The sequence below is a fragment of the Pagrus major genome, chromosome 7, assembly GCF_040436345.1.
Source record: "Pagrus major chromosome 7, Pma_NU_1.0".
Classification (NCBI taxonomy): Eukaryota; Metazoa; Chordata; class Actinopteri; order Spariformes; family Sparidae; genus Pagrus; species Pagrus major.
Window position 1 is genome coordinate 10,538,086 of NC_133221.1, and position 20,099 is coordinate 10,558,184.

At 43.0% G+C, this 20,099-nt stretch overlaps 1 protein-coding gene across 1 annotated transcript in view; it reads left to right on the forward strand.

Annotated features, from left to right (window-relative positions):
* The window catches only part of plxnd1 (plexin D1), a 71,242-nt gene that overhangs the window by 48,794 nt on the left and 2,349 nt on the right, over window positions 1-20,099 (forward strand). The window contains exons 20-33 of the mRNA XM_073469883.1: window positions 3,325-3,439; window positions 5,052-5,159; window positions 6,765-6,877; window positions 7,921-8,025; window positions 9,123-9,253; window positions 10,256-10,454; window positions 10,570-10,716; window positions 10,845-11,001; window positions 11,383-11,486; window positions 14,075-14,138; window positions 15,393-15,427; window positions 17,214-17,318; window positions 17,508-17,671; window positions 17,763-17,910. Coding sequence (XP_073325984.1) covers window positions 3,325-3,439; window positions 5,052-5,159; window positions 6,765-6,877; window positions 7,921-8,025; window positions 9,123-9,253; window positions 10,256-10,454; window positions 10,570-10,716; window positions 10,845-11,001; window positions 11,383-11,486; window positions 14,075-14,138; window positions 15,393-15,427; window positions 17,214-17,318; window positions 17,508-17,671; window positions 17,763-17,910 — 1,695 coding nt within the window. The remainder of the gene's footprint in view (window positions 1-3,324; window positions 3,440-5,051; window positions 5,160-6,764; window positions 6,878-7,920; window positions 8,026-9,122; window positions 9,254-10,255; window positions 10,455-10,569; window positions 10,717-10,844; window positions 11,002-11,382; window positions 11,487-14,074; window positions 14,139-15,392; window positions 15,428-17,213; window positions 17,319-17,507; window positions 17,672-17,762; window positions 17,911-20,099) is intronic.

The following is a 20,099-nucleotide window of genomic DNA, read 5'->3' on the forward strand; positions in this document are numbered from 1 at the left end:
GCAGATCTATTTTTATATGCCGGTGTTTTGCTTGGCTCTGAAGTAGAGCTGAGCTGCAGAAGTGGATGTCGGGAAGCAGTGTTTTTGTACCCCGAGAGAAACAGGAACACGGAACAATGGCATTTTCCCCTCCATTACACCAGGCCCTGGCTGTTGCAGTCTCTGGAAGAGGGCCTTCTCTCGCTGATGGTCTGGGTAAATAAACGCAGAGACCAGAAAGAGAAAACGAGGGAATGAGAGCAGAAGGAGTGAGCTCGGTGAGCCAGTCCCCCCCCCCCCCTCCTCAGAGTTAGACCGGTGTAAGAGGGATTTGGTGTGAGGATTGGAGGCTTTTTATCAGAGGCTCTTTTTTATGAAGTATGTTCGGATTGGGGAAGGAGAGGGAGAGAGATGTGAGGAGGGACCACAGAGCCCTGCTGACTAATCAGAAGGCAGAAGTGAAAGTCCATTTCTCGTCACATCTAGGTTACTCTGAACTGGGTGACTCCTCCAGCTCGTTGCAGTGAGAGACCATTTTTCAAAATCTACCGTGTGTTGCTTTGTTTCTCTGCATGCACCTGTGTCCATGAGAAAAATGATGTGTCTGTAGATTTGTGCACATGTGCAGACACTTGTGTTCCCATTAGAAACCTCCTGTGTTACAGTGCATTTCTAGACTATATATACAAAGAAAATACTTAATGCACCTGCTGTCTCTGCTCATTACTGCGCCGTCTTTCTCTGCCATTGTTTTTCCTTTTTTCCTTCTCAGTCAAATTGCTCTATTGGCTCATCATAATTAAGTATTGTCACATCAGATGAACCGGGTTTACTATAGTATAATGCAGAACTTTTTATACAAAATAAAACAAAGGACTATATTAAGCTCCAGCCTTTCACTTGACAACCAAGTGCCCAGGGAGGTTATTAACAGTTTCACATCTTGAGAAAGAAGTTCGTGCCTTTATTTCCTCTCACTTGGACTACTTTCTTCCTCTTCACTGCCACTATAAGTCGATTGCTCGCCTCCAGCTTAAAGGCTTTTAAAAGTGCTATATTTGACATTCAGCAACATTTTTAGAACCAATTCATAATATAAGTAACAGCGAGTCAGCTATTAAGCCTGCTCTAGCTGGTCGCTAATCAAAACAGACATGTAGCTTTTCGTACCCATCAAGTTACCTACTACGCACTGAGGAGAAGAGAAGCCTGCTCTGAGTCAAGTTGGAAGCCTTTAGCAACTCGTAAGGCAATTCACAACTGCTGCATTTTAGTACTTATCAAATAGTAGTCGAATAGTAAATTAATTGCTGGACCTTTTATTTATGTCATGGCAACCGCGGCACATGCAGATGCAGCGGCTATTTTTCTTTTTTTGGCTTTGTTGTTGAAACACGTATTGCCTATGGCAGAAATAAATACATCCTCATTTCAGAAGAAAGGGAAGGTTTTGGATTAAGAGCAGTGGACCATGAGACAGCCACTGCCCACGGCATCTTTGGATCATCCAGCCTGGTTTAACAAATGGGTCAAACAATGGGAAATCAGAGACAGTTGTGGCCAAATCTTTACAGAAACATGTCTTCACCACAACATCCTGGATCAAGCTGTTGCACTCAACAGGCAGACCTTGTTCCAAGCCAACAGAGTGCAGGATGTGGAGAAGTGGACTCTGTGTTTATACCATTGATGCTTGATGCTCACGGGAAGTCAAAGGTTGATTGGCAGTGTTTACCTGATGTTGAAATTTTGAAGAAACTTTTTTTTTTTGTCATCACCATCTTGTTGCTGCTGTTTACATTCACTTCAACACAAATGTATGAAATGCAGTGCAGAATGATCTCCTTTGTTTAAACTTTGTTTATGTAGATATGTTTATGGCATAAATAACTGTATATATGTTCTAAGTTTGTGTAGCATGAAGGAGTTTCAAACTTTCATTCCATTATGCAACCCTCTGTGTTGTATACACATAACTTGAACGTTGATTAGTTTTTTCACTCAACAACAATGATCAATTCTTGTACGCTGGACCAACCTGGAGGTAGGTGAGATAGGAGAGACCTTAATTGACTCTGAGAGGCTATTTAGGAATGAGCCGCAATCTGATTGGACTAAGTCCCCAGCAAGGTTGTCTGAGCTGTAGATACTGTTTGACTGCAGTAACAACACGGCTGCTATCTTGCAGAGATAGCAGGAGTCTTTCTACTTCCAAGCACCTCAAATTTTGTTTATGTAACATGGCATAACGTAGAAAATAATTGTTCAGAACAAATATATGCACTGCATGTTCAACAGCAACTAAAGTTATGTCCACCTTCATCCCAAAAGCTCAGAGTAGCCTACTGATGCATTATGATGTCACTTATTACTGCACCATGCTAAAATGTCAGATGAACGATTAGACTACAAAATGCACAGTATCACCAAGTGGTTTTGAGAGTCGACTAGTAAGAAAGAAAAAGTCAGATTACAACACACTCCGGAGAAGTGTGACTTCATTATCTCCTCAGGATGCCATTACTCCACTATATCTTTACATAGCAAATAGTTGTTTGATGCCATTAATGCCCAAAATCTCAAACATAGAACCTATAAAAAAAACTTTGTGAAAACAGGTCACATCACTCTCATTCTTGCATCCTTGCACAGCTTTGAAGTTAGGGTGATATCTGGCTTACTAGGAAGATCTTATAACTGGGTAATTGCTTTATGTTTTATGACAAATTCTTTTTTTTCACAGGTCAAAGTGCCCGGTAATATTCATAAAAGACAAATGTGTTTGGAGTGATGGTCTGTTGTTTCTTATGTATAAGTAGGGTAGGTTTAATGGTCTCCCTGAAGAAGATAAGCTTTATTTGTTTTGTGATTTAGGAGATTTGTATTGCTCTTTATACTGTATGATGATTAAAGAGCTATATTAAAATGCATTTCATCTCTTACGACTTCTTCTAGTCAGATGATTATAAAAGACTCGAGTGATGATTCATGTAGGGAGGCTTTTGTAGTAGGTTTTATTTATAGTGCTTACTGTAGGAGATGAGACAAAGGTTTTGTTTACAATATAAGGTTTTATGTGAGATTATTTTTCTGACAGGTTTCACCAATGCAACGGTATATTTGCTGTCCACGTGGGCTGCACACAAGCACACAACTATTACTACTACGATAAAAGAAAAACAAATAATTGAAAAAATACTGTAAGAAAAACAAAGGATGATGACAGATACTTCAGCATTTGAAGGTGATGGTGAGAAGCGTACAAGAATAAAAGAAAACAAAAGCAGAGGCAGGTTTTGAAGGAGCTCAGTCCAGTTTTAATGTGTTGCTCTGTATTCTTTCTAGGTTCAAGTGGGAAACTTTCGTCACACCATCGCCAAAGTGCAGCTTGGCGGCAGTGAGCTGGCCATCGTGGTATCCATTGTGGTGTGTTGCGTGATGCTACTGGTGTGCACTGTGGGTAGGTTGTGTACACATGCTCACCAGCGGTTGAGGAATGTGTGCCTGCTGTAGCGATTGACGCTCCAGATGTGGAACAGATAAAAGGAATTCGGGGGTCGTAGTTTCACGCACTTGCTTCATCCTTCCTCTGCATTTGAAGCACAAAGACCCTGCTGTTCCTCTCACTGTCTACTCTGCTTGCTTATGTGTCTGTGTGTGTGTGTTCTTGTTCTGTAATCTTTGTGTTAGTGTGTACAGAGCAGGTGTAGGGGGTGAAAATTGGGACTTGTGGGGATTTTCTCACTGTTTCCTGCCTTAAATCTGTTGTCACATATTCGCCAAAGCCTTTTTTCTCGTTAGACTTTGTGTGTGACATAACCTTTGAAATTATATGTTCACAAAATTCTTATTTTAACATTAAAAATCAAAAACTTTTCCTTTACAAGCTCTCACACTTTTGCTAACATTTTTCTCACAGGCTCAATCTCAAATCTTGGTTAGCACACATATTAGAATAATTCTGGCTCTTTGAGTAAATATAAAGCACTATTCCCTTATCTGCATGACCATAGTCAACAACTACTAGGCCATTAAGAGTTTTCCCTCAATAACCTCCTAATTAGTGTTTATTGATAAGTATGGTTCCTGACTAGTTCCTTCACTAGTACGTTGACGCTTATTAACCAACAATAGGTTCTACTAGTGAATTAGAGATGAGAGAGACCTCGCTTTAGAATGGAGAACATATTGAAACTTAATGTATTTAAAGTTATTTGGAGTCACACACTATAAACACCTCTAGTTTTGTGTTTTATCACACAAGATTAGACCACATTTTTTAAGTGTTATTAAGGTAGAATGACAATTCTTGTGGCACTACCATCTTGTAATTCATGTGCAACAACGTCCCTGCCCACCATCAATAAGCAGTAATTAGGACGTTAATGAGGGAAAGGTTTTAGTTAAAGCAACCCCCCACCATATGAGTGCAACACAGTTGTCGTAACTACAAATCCAACAAATGTAACAATTTGTTAGATGTAATATAACACCACGTGCTTACTACATACAAAACTCACAACAATGTCATGTCTTGAAAACTTGAGGCAGTGAAGGTTTGCACAAGCTTTGCATACAACTCAAATCAGTAACAGCATGCCGAGCTAACATAACCTGATCCAGAGACAATTACACGGACTGTTAGCAAAGTCCAGCTTGGTATCTGTCGCCAGTTTGGCGAAGCTGTCACCAACAACCAAAATCCAGCCTTAGATTTACTCCTGTCTTTTGCCTTTTGGTCGGTCACTATGTCTTTTTCTTTTAATAGCTTCCTCAGTCAACGTCTTCTTCAGTCTCTTCACCTCTGTCATGATGTCCTTACAGGCAGCTGAACCTGTTTTCGTTGCCCACTCTGGGTTTGGTACCCATTCCGACCCCAGAACTGAAAACTCGGTAGTAGTTGTCTAATATGGTCATGCAGAATAAGGCATTATTAAGTGATTTAGAATGACTGATGAAAAGCCAACAAGCTACTAATATGCAACCTGTCCATTATGTTTGAAGCTGTCATTGTGTGATATCAGTCTTTGGGTTGGAACATATTGTATATCAATTGCTTTTATCTTTCTCAGCTCTCGTAGTGTACTGCACGAAGAGTCGAAGGGCCGAGCGCTACTGGCAGAAAACTCTACTCCAAATGGAGGAGATGGAGTCTCAGATCAGAGAGGAGATCCGTAAAGGTGTGTTTACACAAGAACACGCACATGCACATGCACACGCACACACGTGCACACACACACACACCCTCTACCGTTGTACAAGCTCGGAGTTGTTTAGACCTCAAATGATTATTTGTGTCGATTGACATGAAAAAGGAGCTTCTGGGAAGACAGAAATATTGACCACATAGTATATTTGTTTGTGCGTGTGTGTGTGTGTGCATACAAAATGTGTGTCTGTTTGCGATGTTTTTTTCTAGGCTGAAGTGGGAGGGAGATACAACAGTTGACAGATTTGTGCCTAGTAAGCGTGACTCATAAAACACAGTGTCTGACAAATGATCAGTCACAGGCAAGACGCACTGAATGGCCGCATCGCCTCTGCTGTGTCTACGCTGGAGGAACAAGCCGTGTGTGTGCGTGTGTGTGTGTGTATGTTTAGTACTTTGTGTCTATCTGTGCATATGTGTGTATGTGTGTCCAGGGCATTAGAGTAAAGCTGTGTGAAGGCCACTCCGTGTCTGTGCGCCCAGATTTATGGCGTAGAGATAGGGGGGACGGATAGAGAAAGAAAAGTGGAGGGAGGAAGAGATAGGAGCGGGATTCAGGGCCACAAGTCTGGGTAGAAGCAGAAGCGTGGGAGGAGGACGAGAGGTTATTTAGTCAGAGGACGCAGATAGATTTGCAGCCGAGTTCAGGGTGAGTGTGCACAAAGCGAGTGATAGTTCAGCTGTGATGAAAGATGTGATAAAAGCAAAGGAAGAGGGAGTGAAGGAAGATGGAGAATTGACATATTCCAGGTTAAAGGAACAGGGGGGTTTTGGTTTTCGTCTGAAAAAGAGAAAGAGAGGAGGTTTGACATTCCTGCATCCAATCAGGACTTTAGTGTGAACAGACTGGTGGTTTAGATGACGCTTTAGTGAGCAGCAGGATAAATAACCTGCAGGAGTAATGAAATATGGCTTCAATCCCTCAGGTCTAGTATTCTTTTCTCTCTACTCACACACAATTTGAAGAAACTGGCATTGTAACCCAAATACGTCTCTCATCCTGCGACAGGAAGAGCTTCTCCATAAAGGGATCTCCAGCGTCTCATTAGAGGAGAACATTATCCTCTCCTAGAACATGCTATCCAATAAAGTGGCTCCAGTATTAGCATGCAGATTCAAGTCAGTGTCTGCATATATGCTGATACTGTTTCTGCAGCATGTAAACCTCAGCCTGCACACATGTTTTGGATGAGGGCCTCAAACTGGATTTGGCTGCTGTGATTGTTGTTTGGTAAATATTTGCCTCTGTGCCTTGCTGGACTGCACAAGCTGGCAAAGAGAGAGAAGAAGAGAGAGGGAGGAAAAAGATCAGAGGATGAGCATTTGGCTTATTTAGTATTCAACCAGGAAATAAAATGATAAATTTCTGTGTACGATCTAATATTTTTCTTCCCCTGGAATCAGACAGATTCTCACAGATCCCACGGCAGCCTGAGAGAATTTGATGGTTATTGCCTGTGAACTGATTTCTGACTCATTTAGCTAAGGAACAAATGAAGTTAGAGGAGCCAGAAACAGGATTGTGGTTTTCAAAACATTCCCAGGATTCAAGCCTGTTTTCTTTTTGTCCTTTCAGGCTTTGCAGAGCTGCAGACGGACATGACAGATCTAACCAAGGAGCTGAATCGCAGCCAGGGCATCCCCTTTTTGGAGTACAAACAGTTTGTCACACGCACATTCTTCCCCAAGGTGAGAAAGCCTGTTTTTTCCCCTGCTATCTGATTTCCACTGGCACACTGACATACCATTTTTCTCAATGGGGTCTTAGTACTTTTGGTGCCATTTCACATTTCCCACTGTTTGTAATATGCAGGGTAAAAATTCACCTTGGAACTTTTAAACGCACAGTAGACGTCTAGCAAAGTGTAGCTCACTCTGGCACCCTGTGGGAGAGTTAATGTGTTCTAATAGGTAAGCGTTTTTCTGAAGTGTGATCCACCCTGAAGGGCTATCTGTTGGTGGGTGTTTTTTCCACCGCTATAGACAGACGCAGCTCAGCGGGCTTTGTCTTCCAACCACAGGCATGGACTTTCAAGGAGACAGAACAATGGCGGGCACTGAGACAAGGAAACTTTCCCCTTGATTTCTCAAAACACACTCCTCGCTCGGCTCACACACCCACACATGTTTTGCAAGCATACACGCTCTTGCGCAACGGCAGCCGCGCCGGTTTGTTGCAGTGGACACTGGACACTGTTTGCCGTCGTGAAGGAAGTGAGTTGGGACAGTGATGAAAAGCTGCATGGAGTGAAACATAAATCCAAATGTTTCTTCTTCAGTATCGTTTCTCCCATAGTTTTCCGCTAAGACAGCAAACACTCTACTCTTGTTTTTTTACAAGCGCTTCTGGGTCTTATAGATTACACACACACACACACACAACAGGGTTAGACTTTTAGACACAGCGAGGATGCAAGCCAAATGTAGCTTCCCCTGAAATGACAGCCTGTGTTGAAAGGCTGCCTCTTGGCTCTGGGTCAGTTTGTCTCCGAAGCCATTAAAGCTCACGACGTTTCGTGAAACCGTGTCATGTTTCCTTTTCATGGTCAGTCAGGGTCTATTCAGAGCCTCGTCGAGAAATTCTGCCCTTTGGTTCCAGACTCCCAAAATTACAGCCAGAGTCTCCAGGCCAGCTCTTTTTGTTCTCCCTGCCTATCCATCCATCCTCCTTTGTTTACAACCAGAGCTGACTTTGTATTACAGTATTCTGCTTGTGTTTATGTGTGTTTCAGATGTGTTCTGATTATGAGAAGAGTCTGGTCCAGCCCGCCTACGAGAATGACGGTCTGGGCCCGCGAGCGCTGCCAGAGACCCACCCGCTGCTGCAGGACTGGCAGGTGAGGGGTTAAGCCATTAGGCTGTTAGGTCAGGTGGTGCTTTGCTCTGCCAGAGTGCCTCGATTCGGGTCCTTTTTCACTCCCTTGCTGCTCAACTGGGTCACACTGAAGCTTATTAAGGTTTCACAGTGGGGTTGTTGTTGATGAGGAGTAAAGAAAAGCATATTGTGTGTTTTTACCTTTTGTGTTTGTTATGATGTGTGCGTGGAGTGTGGCGGCATGATTCACACGCACATATGAATACTAATGAATGTCACACAGTGGTTTCTCGCGAGTGAGACACAAAGAAATTTTCAGCTTGTCATAAAATACACTGCCCACCAAGTTGATAACACGTTGTTGACACCCTTCCCACTGGCTCTTGGACACCCGAACAGTATGCTTTTCATCAAAATCCATCTGTAGTTGTGTGTGTGTGTGTGTGTGTTTGTGTGTAATGGAGGGGTGGACGGGAGGGAGAGTTATAAAGAGAGAGTGGGAGATGGGAGTGTGCGCTTTCACACACCTCTGTGCGAGTATGTGCTGAAAGCGAAGGCACCTGCATGCGTGTGCGTGCGCACGTTTGAAAGAGAGAAAGTAACGATTGCAGCGCTAGTTTTGGGTCGGCAGCCGGGGGAGCCTGTCTAACCGTGATGAAGTGCCTTGGATCCACATCGTCTTCCCAGGAAGTGTTTTCCAGGTCACAGCAAATAAATCTCACAGGCGGGCATTTATCTTAATGGACACCCCTGTTCTCCTTCTGTCAGGCTGCAAACCACACCATATGGCTGCAGTCCAGAGGGAAGACTTCATCACACTGCTGCTTAGTCGCACCCATAGATAGACCATGCTCATTAAGTCGACTAGGCACATTTAGAGACAATCACACACAGTCAGGGACCGGGAGTGGGAGATACCGTGGAGTGAGATCCAGAGAGAGAGGTGTCTGAAGAAAGCAGAAGGAAGAGCTGTGATAGAAAGATGAAGCGTTCTCTAGATGGGTCACTCGAGACGGGAGGGGGTGAAATAGATTAGGGAAGGCGCAGCAGGTGTGTAATGCACTTTAGGTGATATCACGCAGAGAAATAACTGCTTCATCCCCCTTTCCTTGTCTTCAGGCCACCAACACAACAAGGCCTAACGTAGAGGAGGGCATCACAATGTTCTCCACTCTTCTCAACAACAAGCACTTCCTGATCACATTTGTCCACGCCTTGGAGCAGCAGAAGGACTTTGCAGTGCGAGACAGGTAAATGCATCAACTGGTATATAGAGCTGGTATAGAAAAAGCATCCATCTAGATTGACTTAAAACTAGTAGAATTAATTTTACTATACCCTGAGTAAACATTGTCAGAAAGAATTTAGATCTGTGGTCATTTTTGAAGCAGTAGCAGCGATGTTGTGTTGGATTGCATCATGTTGTGAGATGCTTTTAAAGCCGCTGTAATCCATTTTTTCAATTAACAACATACGTGAAAGGTCTCTAACCCTAACATCGTATTGTGAGGTGTTTTTAAAGCTGCTATAATCGATATTTTTTGCATTAACAAGGTGAAGGGTGTCGCCTGTTGTAGCAAACCCGCAGAGGAATATCACCTGACTCTACAGAGCATTTTACCCATAGACTGCTTACAAGAAGTGGAGATTGCCAATGCGACAGTGCCTTAAAACCTGTATTCTTTCTAATGGCCAGTTATGGTTAACGGGACAATTTACCAATCGGGAGTACAGCGGGAGAAAAGGTTAAAAATAGGTAGACTATCATTATATAATATATACTATATAATTTATAATTACTTCCATATTCACAAACCTTTTAACAGCACGGTTGTATTTATTGCATGGCTTTGGTATTGCCTTATTGAAGTAGTTAATCCAGCTTCGTAAATACTTGTTCATTTATCAGTGGAGCTGTTTTGATGTCCTAAAACTAGCCAGTCATTGTGGGGAAAACATCCAGAGGCAAAACCACATCCCTCTCCCAAAACAGCATCAGCACTTACTGACTGATGCGGCCCCTTTCTCCTGGATTAAAGGAGCTTTGTTGGGGAAATCCCCTGCACCTCTGGATTTACTCACACAGACACTCCCTGCATTAGATCAGGCCTTCATTTGGCTCTGCAGTCACAGGTGCTGTGGTGGAAGACGAAACCATGTTGTTGTTTCTGTAATGTACTGACCACACTGACAGGGCAGAGCCTGTTTTTGCTCATCTGTCTCCTCTGCTAATCTGTTTTCTCACCCTTCAGATGCAGCCTGGCGTCTCTGCTCACTATTGCCCTTCATGGTAAGCTGGAGTACTACACCAGTATCATGAAAGACCTGCTGGTGGACCTGATTGATGCTTCGGCTTCCAAGAACCCCAAACTGATGCTGCGCCGCACTGAGTCTGTCGTGGAGAAAATGCTGACCAACTGGATGTCCATCTGCATGTACAGCTACCTCAAGGTGAGGATGGAAAAGAAGGAGGCTCAGCAAAGTTTGCAATGTTTGCAAAAACATTCATTTAAAAGAATTAGCACAGCTCTGAATTTTGACACCAACTTTCTGCCTCGTTCTGCAGGAAACAGTGGGTGAGCCTTTCTTCCTGCTGCTGTGCGCAATCAAGCAGCAGATCAACAAGGGCTCCATAGATGCTATCACGGGAAAGGCCCGCTACACTCTAAATGAGGAGTGGCTGCTCCGCGAGAATGTTGAGGCCAAGCCACAGGTCTGACACCTCACACAGTCTGACAGTTTGGCTTTTTTCAAACCTCAATTGAGTTGACTGCCAGAAAGTTTTAGTCATGCTGAAATTCAGAACTAAAGTATGAAATGTATTCCTTTTTTTTTTTGCAGAACATGAACGTGTCCTTCCAGGGCTGTGGCACGGACTCACTGTCTGTCAGGGTCATGCATACAGACACAATCTGCCAGGTGAAGGAGAAAATCCTAGAGGCCTTTTATAAAAACCTGCCATTCTCCCAGTGGCCCCGAGCAGAGGATGTAGACCTGGGTAAGAGCACATTTTTTCTGATTATTTTCATCCTCTCCCCTTCCCAACCCTCTGAGATATAGTAATCTCCTTTGCAAAAGGTCAATTCCTCTCATGAAGCTCAACTAACCTGCGGCTGCAATATAATAAATGACAGAATGCATCGAGGAGAGTGTAGAGTCATAATCACAAAGAGTTATTGCTTTCAAAAGCTGTGCAGCCTGCAGAGCTGATTTGATTAATGGCGCGGGAATATTTCTCCACAGGTCGTGACACAGAGAAAGCATTGGCTGTCCTATGTCTTGCATCTTCTATTCCAAATTTAGGATGAAATTTTCTAATATCCCTCTCCTCCCATCTCCATCTCTGTCTCTTTTGCCTTCTCTCTTTTCTGTCCTCCAGAGTGGTTTGACTCTGGCAGCAACAGCAAGCTTCTGCAGGACCTGGATAACTCCTCAGTGATGGAGGATGGCAGGAAGAAGCTCAACACAGTCTTCCATTACCAGGTATGTGTGTGTCCGTGTCTGTATCTGTGTGTATGTGTGAGACCACTGTGGTGGCTGTACCTTTGTATCCCTGATATTGTAACAGCAACAGCGGGGGTGTTGAAGGTGAGAACTCCTTATAAATGGTGTCACTGGCTGTCCACGGGTGGGAGGATACTCTCTGTTTCTATGTGGCTCAACACACTTTGTTATTGGTGCTTCTGTTTGTGTTCATCTGCCGCTGAATGATGTGCAGGTCATTTACCGCAGCATAGCTGAAGCACAGCTGCTGCTTTTACACAGATTCTGCCTTCAGACAAACAGCATACAGTGTGTTTGTGTTATGACAACACTCATTAGGTAACATTTTACAACAAAAGGTTATTGTTGTCAATTAACTGTTATTTCAGTTGCTTGTAAATTAACAGTAACTATACTATACTATATTTGATTTATTACCTGATCACAGCATTTTAGTACTTAACCCTAACCACATTGTTTAACAGTGAAATAACTATTAATTAAAGTTTAATTAACTATAAATGTAACGTTTATTAATGATTGTTATCATAAAGGGTTACCAAAACATTTCGTACCTGAAGACTTCTTACGAATACTTCTACTTCTTTTGCCTTATTGAAAAACCCAGAATCTACAAATATGCAAATATTGTTTATTCCAGGAGTTTCAACAGGAAATGGTGCATGAATGCTGAGTAGATGCTCCCAAAAAGATAAATGAATAAATGCAATTACAATGTTTTGACATTTCATCAAATATGATTAATATGATTACGATAATCAGGCTTCATTGGACTTAATAAATCATCATTTTGGGAGTATCTATTCAGTGTGCAGGCACCCTTTCCCTTTAAAATACATTTCCCTTTTTGCCCACTCACCTGATATCATGATGGGATGTGAATACACTTTGAAGCATTATTTTCAAAAGTCTAACTGTTGGACACAGTGTGTCTCCACTCTCAGTGTATGTGACCAGGAGGTTTCAGTTTACCACATTACACTTGTGTCAGTTACATAACAGACCATGATTGGCTTCTGAACTGGTTATTCTGCTCGCACGTCGACATTGTACAGTCAGATTTTAGGTGAGCACAGAGAAATGTCCCGTCCTTGGGGCAGCTGTGTCTCAGGAGGTAGAGAGAGTAGGTCATCCACTAATCAGAAGGTCAGCGGTTCGATCTCCAGCTTCAGCTGCACATCGAAGTGTCCTTGGGCAAGATAATAGCTGTTACATCTGTGTGTGATTTCACGTGTGAATGGCTGACCACAGAAATATTGTGCTACAAAGCGCTGTGCCGCTCCTGATGAGCAGGTCGGCACCTTGCATGGCAGCCTCTGCCATCAGTGTATGAATGTGTGTGTGAATGGATCAATGTGTTGTAGACTGGAGGCGGTAGAATAGAAAAGGGTGTTGTAATTACAGTCCATTTATTTCAGCAGATCGATGTGGACAAACATTCAAGTAGAGAAACAATAATTCAGTTTTCACTGTCATTTCAATGTCATTGTCTCTTATAGTGGAAATATGATCGTGTTGCAATGTATCTACTGAAGTCAGCATGCTAACCAGCTAGCCCTGAAACGCCAACATTCACTGGGTGCTCTGAACTGCTAGCTGCACAGCTAACTAGGTTAACTAGCTAACGGCAGCTACAGTTGGCAGCAGTTAGCAGTAACCCTGCTGATATGCTGCCCCCTGTTTGTTTTGAATTTGACAGGTGGCTGATTCTTACATACTGCACCTTTTAAAACCTTTGTGTGTGGAGATCCTTAGAAATATAGTTGACATTATGCGAGCCCTTGAGAAGTTGTATCAGATATTTAAATAAATAAATAAATTACTAACTACTATAATCATTTACTACATACGCCATCCTCAAATGCAGGAAATGAAACACGTATAAAGTTGATTAATGCACTTTGACAAACATCACTTTAATGACAATATACATACACACTCATTGCAAAAACATCAATTATGGTAAAATAATATTTTTTTACAAAAAATAAATTAATTAAATTAAATAATTATTATTATTGTTATTATTATAATTATTTTATTTTCAGCACTCATAATAAAGTTTCATAGAATTTTAAAAACTTACTAAGAAAAGAGTAAATTGTCATGTCTGGTATGCTGTTAAGAGAGTCTACGTGTGTGTGTTTGCTTATGTCTATGTTCATTTGTGCGTGAGTAAACAGTCGTTCAGTGACCTTCGACCTCCGACCCTCTACCTGTACTTGTTAAGTGCTCTGTTTAGTTTTTGCTGAGCCATTGGGACAGAGCTGTGAAAGCAGCGAGCTGCAGCGTGTACTAACAGTCTGGGTTCACTGGCGAGGCTGTTCAATCCATTTCACCGCGGGTTGACTTTAATGAGCCCAGCCAGGCTCCTGCAGACTTGCCACCACTCTAGATGCACGCAAGACTGACGCACACGCACACACACCAACATATGCACCTCTCAACACCACACTCCCCTTGAGGGCATGCTTAATGACGCTGTTCTGGTGCACCCGAGCTAACCCCTGACCCTGTGCCCTCTGTCCTCTCTCGTCCCCTCCCCTTCTTCTTTTCTCCCTTCACAGATCCCAGAGGGGGCATCGCTAGCTATGAGCTTGAAAGACAAGAAAGAGAACACCCTGGGGAGAGGTACGTCACCTTCAAACATACCCACTCCCTGTTTCTTTGTCACACACACTCACCCACACTTGGGTAAATACACGCACTCACTCCATCACAGGAAACAGCACATGCTTAGTTGGTCACGAGAACACGATACGCTCATGTAAACACGCATGAAACTGCACACCCTCCCATCCCCGAAAGACACAGCGGACATCTAAACACACTCACACCTAATAAATCACAACACACACTCTCTGCTACCGCCTCATTCAGAGCTCTTTTTTCTCTGTTATAGATGTACTCCATTAGCAAATGTCAGCTTGTGGGAAAAATGCGACACAAGTTGGCCCATATTGTTCAGCCTCAACTCCAAATATAATGACTGCTCTGCCTGTTGACAGATGAGTTTACATGCAGGCTTTAATGGCCTTGTCCGTTCGTTGTCTTGGGCCTACCTTACATAATCAGTACCAGACCAGAGCTCAGTTCTGCTCAGGGTCTGTCCATCAAAGCCTCTCCTCTCATTCACACTGGGCCAAAAATAGGCTTATGTGCGCCAAACCTGGCTCCGGCTTCAAAGCATCAAGGGGGTGTTATGAGCCTGTAGTGCTCCCTGGCTAATATAAAACACTGTCCTGTCTGCCTGTGATCAGTGTTGAGGGTCTGGACTGAAGCCCGCTGGGCAGGAGCATCTCTGGCAGAACAGGCTGTAATGAGAATACACTCACAATGCTGTTGTGTGTGTCTGCACAAATGCCTTTGTTTGTGCTTGTGTGTGCGTGCACAATAATATACAGCATTTGTCTTTGTGTCTGCTTTGACTTTGTATGTTTGTGTTTACATGTATCTGGGTATTCATACATGATCATGCATGTGCATGAGTGTGTTTGTGTTTAGATCTATATATAAACCAGCAAGGTTTAATGCTCTTCCCAGCGCTGGCCGAGCATTACCATCTCATTACACTGGCTCCAGAACCAATCAGAGACTCTGTGTGTCTGTCTCCCCTAATCTCTCTCTTTTCTCTCTCCTTTCACTCGTAATCTTTCTCTTTCATTCTCTCAGACAGTTCCCCTCCCCTACCTGCCCACAGTCCACCTTAATCACTTTCTCCCCTCACATGTACTCTATCTCCCTCGCTCTCCTGTCAATCTACCTCTCGTTCTCCCCCCCTCCTGTGGCTCTCCTCTGTCCTCCCTCCCTCTGTGTCCTCTCTTTCCGCTCAGGTCCACACCTTACTGATTGCACATTGTTGTGTGTTTCTTTTTTTCTCCTTAGTTAAAGATCTGGATACGGAGAAGTATGTACACTTGGTGAGTATCTCCAGAATATTTCTGTAAGTGTGGTCAGAGTATATCACTGGAGCTTTTCCTGTGCGTGCCACTGTTAGTCAGCCCGGAGCGGGCATACGACAGAGTGAATAAGGGGTGAATGGAGGTGAAAAGGAAAGCTGCTGAGAGGACATGACAGTGCTAATGCAGCTTAAGCTCTTTTATAAACGTCAGCCAAGATATGGGCCCTTTTGACTTTAAATAATGAGTTCCTTGGAACACAATTTGCCGGGTGAATAGTTGGTTTTACAGGACGGTTCTGCCCTACAAAGCCAAAACGCAGTAACTACACTTTTGAATTTGAATCAAGACCATAGTGTGACTTTTAGACTTTTTTTCATTTTACCATGACAATGTCTGTGTGCCATAGAAATGTGCAATATTTGAGAAAACGGCAAGTAAAGTTTGCAAAACTACAAAACACTAACTTAAAACCACAGCATTAAGTTAAGCTAGCTGGGGACATCGCTATAGCCTGGCTAGCCTAGCTTAAGTAAATTTCCTGTAACTGAAAATTCTATTTTGATGATGTTAGTAATTCATTACAACATCTCAGTCCTTTATTTGTATTTGAATTGAGACGAAAATGTGAATTTTAGAAAAATGTGACTGTTAGACATTTTTGCCATCAAAATATTAGTATGCCACAGAAATTTTTATAGAAAACAGACAGTAAAGTTTGTAAAACTACAAAACACTAGCTTAAAAACACAACATTAAGTTAAGCTACCTATTGACACCCGTCAAGAACGGTCTCTTTCTGAACTGTTTCCTGTAACTGAAAAAAATATTTGATGATGTAACATCTTTGTAATTCATTAATGTTATGCTATATAAATAAGGCAGTACCTAAATCAAACCATGACAAAAATAACAGCTACTAGTGCAAAATAAGGCTACTCGCTTAGCTTAGCAGAGTAGCTACAACATGTCAGTCCTTGTCACCCTTTTTTTTTTTTTATTTGAGACAAAAATGTGACTTTTAGACAAATGTCTTAGCTTAGTTGGCTGTAACCAACATCTCAGTCCCTGACACACTAAAGGTTTGATTTTTTGTTCCTCAAACCTTAATCATTAAACCTTTTATATTATCTACTCACCCACACGCCGATGGAAAGATAGGTGGAGTTTCATAGTCCACAAAACATTTCTTGAGCTTCACAGAAAAACACGGTTGGAGATCACCTTAATAACTGAAGTAGGTGGGGACTTTTTAAAATGCAAAAACCGATTTTGAAACTGTGCTCAGAAATGTTTTGTTGACTTTGAAACTTCCCCTGACTTTCCATCTTAATTTGGGTGAGTAGATATTAACTAAATTTTTAATTTTTGTGTGAACATATCCTTTAATATCATTCAAAGGCAGATTGTAAAAATAATCTGCTTGAAATGCATCAATTTCTGCTTGCCTTCAGTTACTGCTCTCAGATTTCTGTAAACCTTTTTTGACACATGTAGGTGGTTTCTGTCTCGTTTCTTTTTCCTACCCCTATTTAGACCTGTATGAGCAGGTCAGAGACAGGATCCTGCATACAGCAACCAAAGAAAAACCACGAGAATTTCCCAACTCCCATCAGTTCCTCAATCCTGTGTATTATTTAGTGTTTCAAAATACCCTGATGTGGTTTCTGGATCATGTGTCTAATGCAAGAAACAGAAAATTCCACTCTTACAACTGGGACAGCAAAGACAGTAGAGCATTCATTTAGCTCCTTATGAGGGTGATTTATTACTTCAACCTGTTGATCTTTGGCCTCCTCTTTTCTAGGTCCTACCTCATGATGAGTCAATGGAGAACAGGAAGTCACACAGGCAGAGCCACCGAAAGAAGGTCCTCCCTGAAATCTACCTGACACGTCTGCTGTCGACCAAGGTGAACACAAGAAACTAGAGACTGTTTGTTAACACTAAGACTTAGGTTACAGCTCAACATCTGAGTCATCTTTCTATTTCTTGTTTTTATGGCCTATATTAGCCTCAGGAGCCATCTAGAAATTCCCACATCCCATGAAACCATGTCTCTGCCTATGTATGAGCCCCCTTTTTTCTTTTTCCTCCACAGGGAACTCTTCAGAAGTTCTTGGATGACCTCTTTCAAGCCATCCTCAGCATCCCCCCGGACCGCCCCCCTCTGGCTGTCAAATACTTCTTTGACTTCCTTGAGGAGCAGGCAGACAAACGGGGCATCACAGACCCAGACACCCTGCACATCTGGAAAACCAACAGGTAGACGACTAAAGTCTGTGATTAAAGTCCCCTTTGGCTGCCTCACTGTGCAAAGTGCAAGGTTTTAAAAAGCTTATCTTTCCCCCTGCAGTTTACCTCTGCGTTTCTGGGTGAACATCCTGAAGAATCCTCAGTTTGTGTTTGACATTGATAAGACGGATCACATGGATGCCTGTCTGTCTGTCATCGCCCAAGCCTTCATAGACGCCTGCTCCATTTCTGACCTGCAGCTTGGCAAGGTGGGATTATCTGTCTGTCTATCTAGCTATCTATTTATCACAGAGGTTTTTTAAAGTCTGACACTATGAAACTGAGGCAAAATTGAGACAACTGCAAACCAGTTTACACTCCTAAATAGGCTGTTCTTTTGAACCTCTATTGGTTTCCCTTTTGGCAAATTACCATTAAAAGTATGCCGAATTAGCTATTAGAGGTTCCTGTTTTCAATATACCCCTGAATGTACAGACCACTATGAATGAGTTATTTTGGTACTGAAGCCAACTTAAAAATGGATAAACCTTAGTTAAATTCTGGAGTCATAAGGTGCATCTTTTTTGTATGATTTCTTGACGTTTATTCGTGATGGTCATTGGAGATTATGATTTAATCGGGAAGTGTAAGTTACACTGAATCAAAATAAGATCAGTTTATCAGGTCTCTGTAAAGATTTGACTGAGTTATGACTGACTGCACCCTTCTGAGGAGATGCACCTGACAGTCTGATAACTGATTAAATACCTGGTTGATTAAATGTTATATATCTATGTATATGTCTATATATATCTGTCTGTTTAATGCACATAAACACACACACACACACACACACACACACACACACGTACCTCCTGGGTCCCCCTGTGAACCCTCATCCCTAAGCCTTCAGACTGTCAGCTCCATCTACCTCTCCTCATGTTATTTCAGCCGAGTCGGCTGATCCAAGGTCATGAGCACCAGGGATCTCTTTTTTTGTGCTGCGCGCGAGTATGTGTGGGTGTGTTCAGGCACGCATATGTCTGTCTGTCCGTCCGTCTGTGTGTGTGTGCGCTTGCATGTCAATGTCCTCACTGCTCACAAATCCGTCTCATCCCTCAGACACCGTGACCCTGAGCACGCTCTGCTTCCTGTCTCCCTCTGACTGGCTTCCTCCCTGGAGGGAGCCGAGGACTCATCAAATAATGCTCCTCTTTCACTGAGAAACCGTCTGATTTATATACTTCAGTTTAGTACCAAGGAGCCAGTGCACTCACAGCTGCAATATTCACATATACATGCAGGCAGGTACATATCTCCTGTATGGATGCAAAGACATACATAAAAACTCCAATTATGATAAGTGTGTATGCCGCCTCCTCATTAGCATGTCACATCTGGCTGTGCACGTATTGTGGAGTCACAGGGTCAAGGATATGGCTACGTTCCTCCTGTAGGTCAAGGAGACTGGCATGCTACACTTCAGCGTTTTCCTCGTGTGTTTACCGTAGTTTATTTGTGCATCTGCATGTGTGTGTGTGATAGCCTCGGGACAGGACAGTGAAGGGTACGGGGTCTGGATTAGCAGGAGCGTAGCAGGGGTGAGAGAGAGGGTTAGGGAATGAAGCAACGCACGCTGTTTCCACGGAAACCCTCTTATCTGGCGAGATGCAGACATGGAGGGCCACGGGGTCACAGGGGGGTTACCAGGCAGATGGGCGAACAGCAGGAAGTGACCTTGTGGACCGGAACAGAGAGGGTTCCCTATCAGGAGGAGCGACGGCGGCCGCAGCCTCTCCACTCCCCCCTGCACCTTTACCGCGCACACACATGCAAACAAACACACATATTAGGTGACACAAATAACTCATGACACATAGAAATATTAAGGTGCGCTGTAAGCACATTCACTGATGCTGAAAGCTGAGGCTGGCCGCCTCTTTTTCCCTGTCCTACTTTCTCTCTGTCCCTTTCTCTCGCTCGCAACAGTAGACATCACTAAAGCCAGAGTATGCCCACAACCTCTTAGCCTCGCTACTTTTGTTCATGCTTGAATGAGCACGAGAGCCTGAAGTGACTGTGGCGAGAGTGGCAGAGGTACGAAGGAGTATTGTTTAGACTGGAATGTTCCTTCTCTGCCTCTGAGTTTTTTCAGTCTCCTGTTGTGCGGAAAGGAAACTGTTCCCTCCCCCCATTGTCTCACTTTAGGCTGGTTTAGATTGGGTCTTCAACATATAACAGTCCAACTGAACAGCTCCATTTTAGGACATCTTAGGCACCCAGTTGCAGACTGTACGATAATGTACAAACCTCTTCTTTAAAGACTGAATTCAAGTGCTAAATTATTGATTAACCCTCTGACGGGCATTAGAGGTCGGAGTTATGCCATATATAGAGCCTGGCAGTGGGTCAGGCAGTAAAAGGGGTAGTTTTATTAGTTGTACTGTATTCTGAACG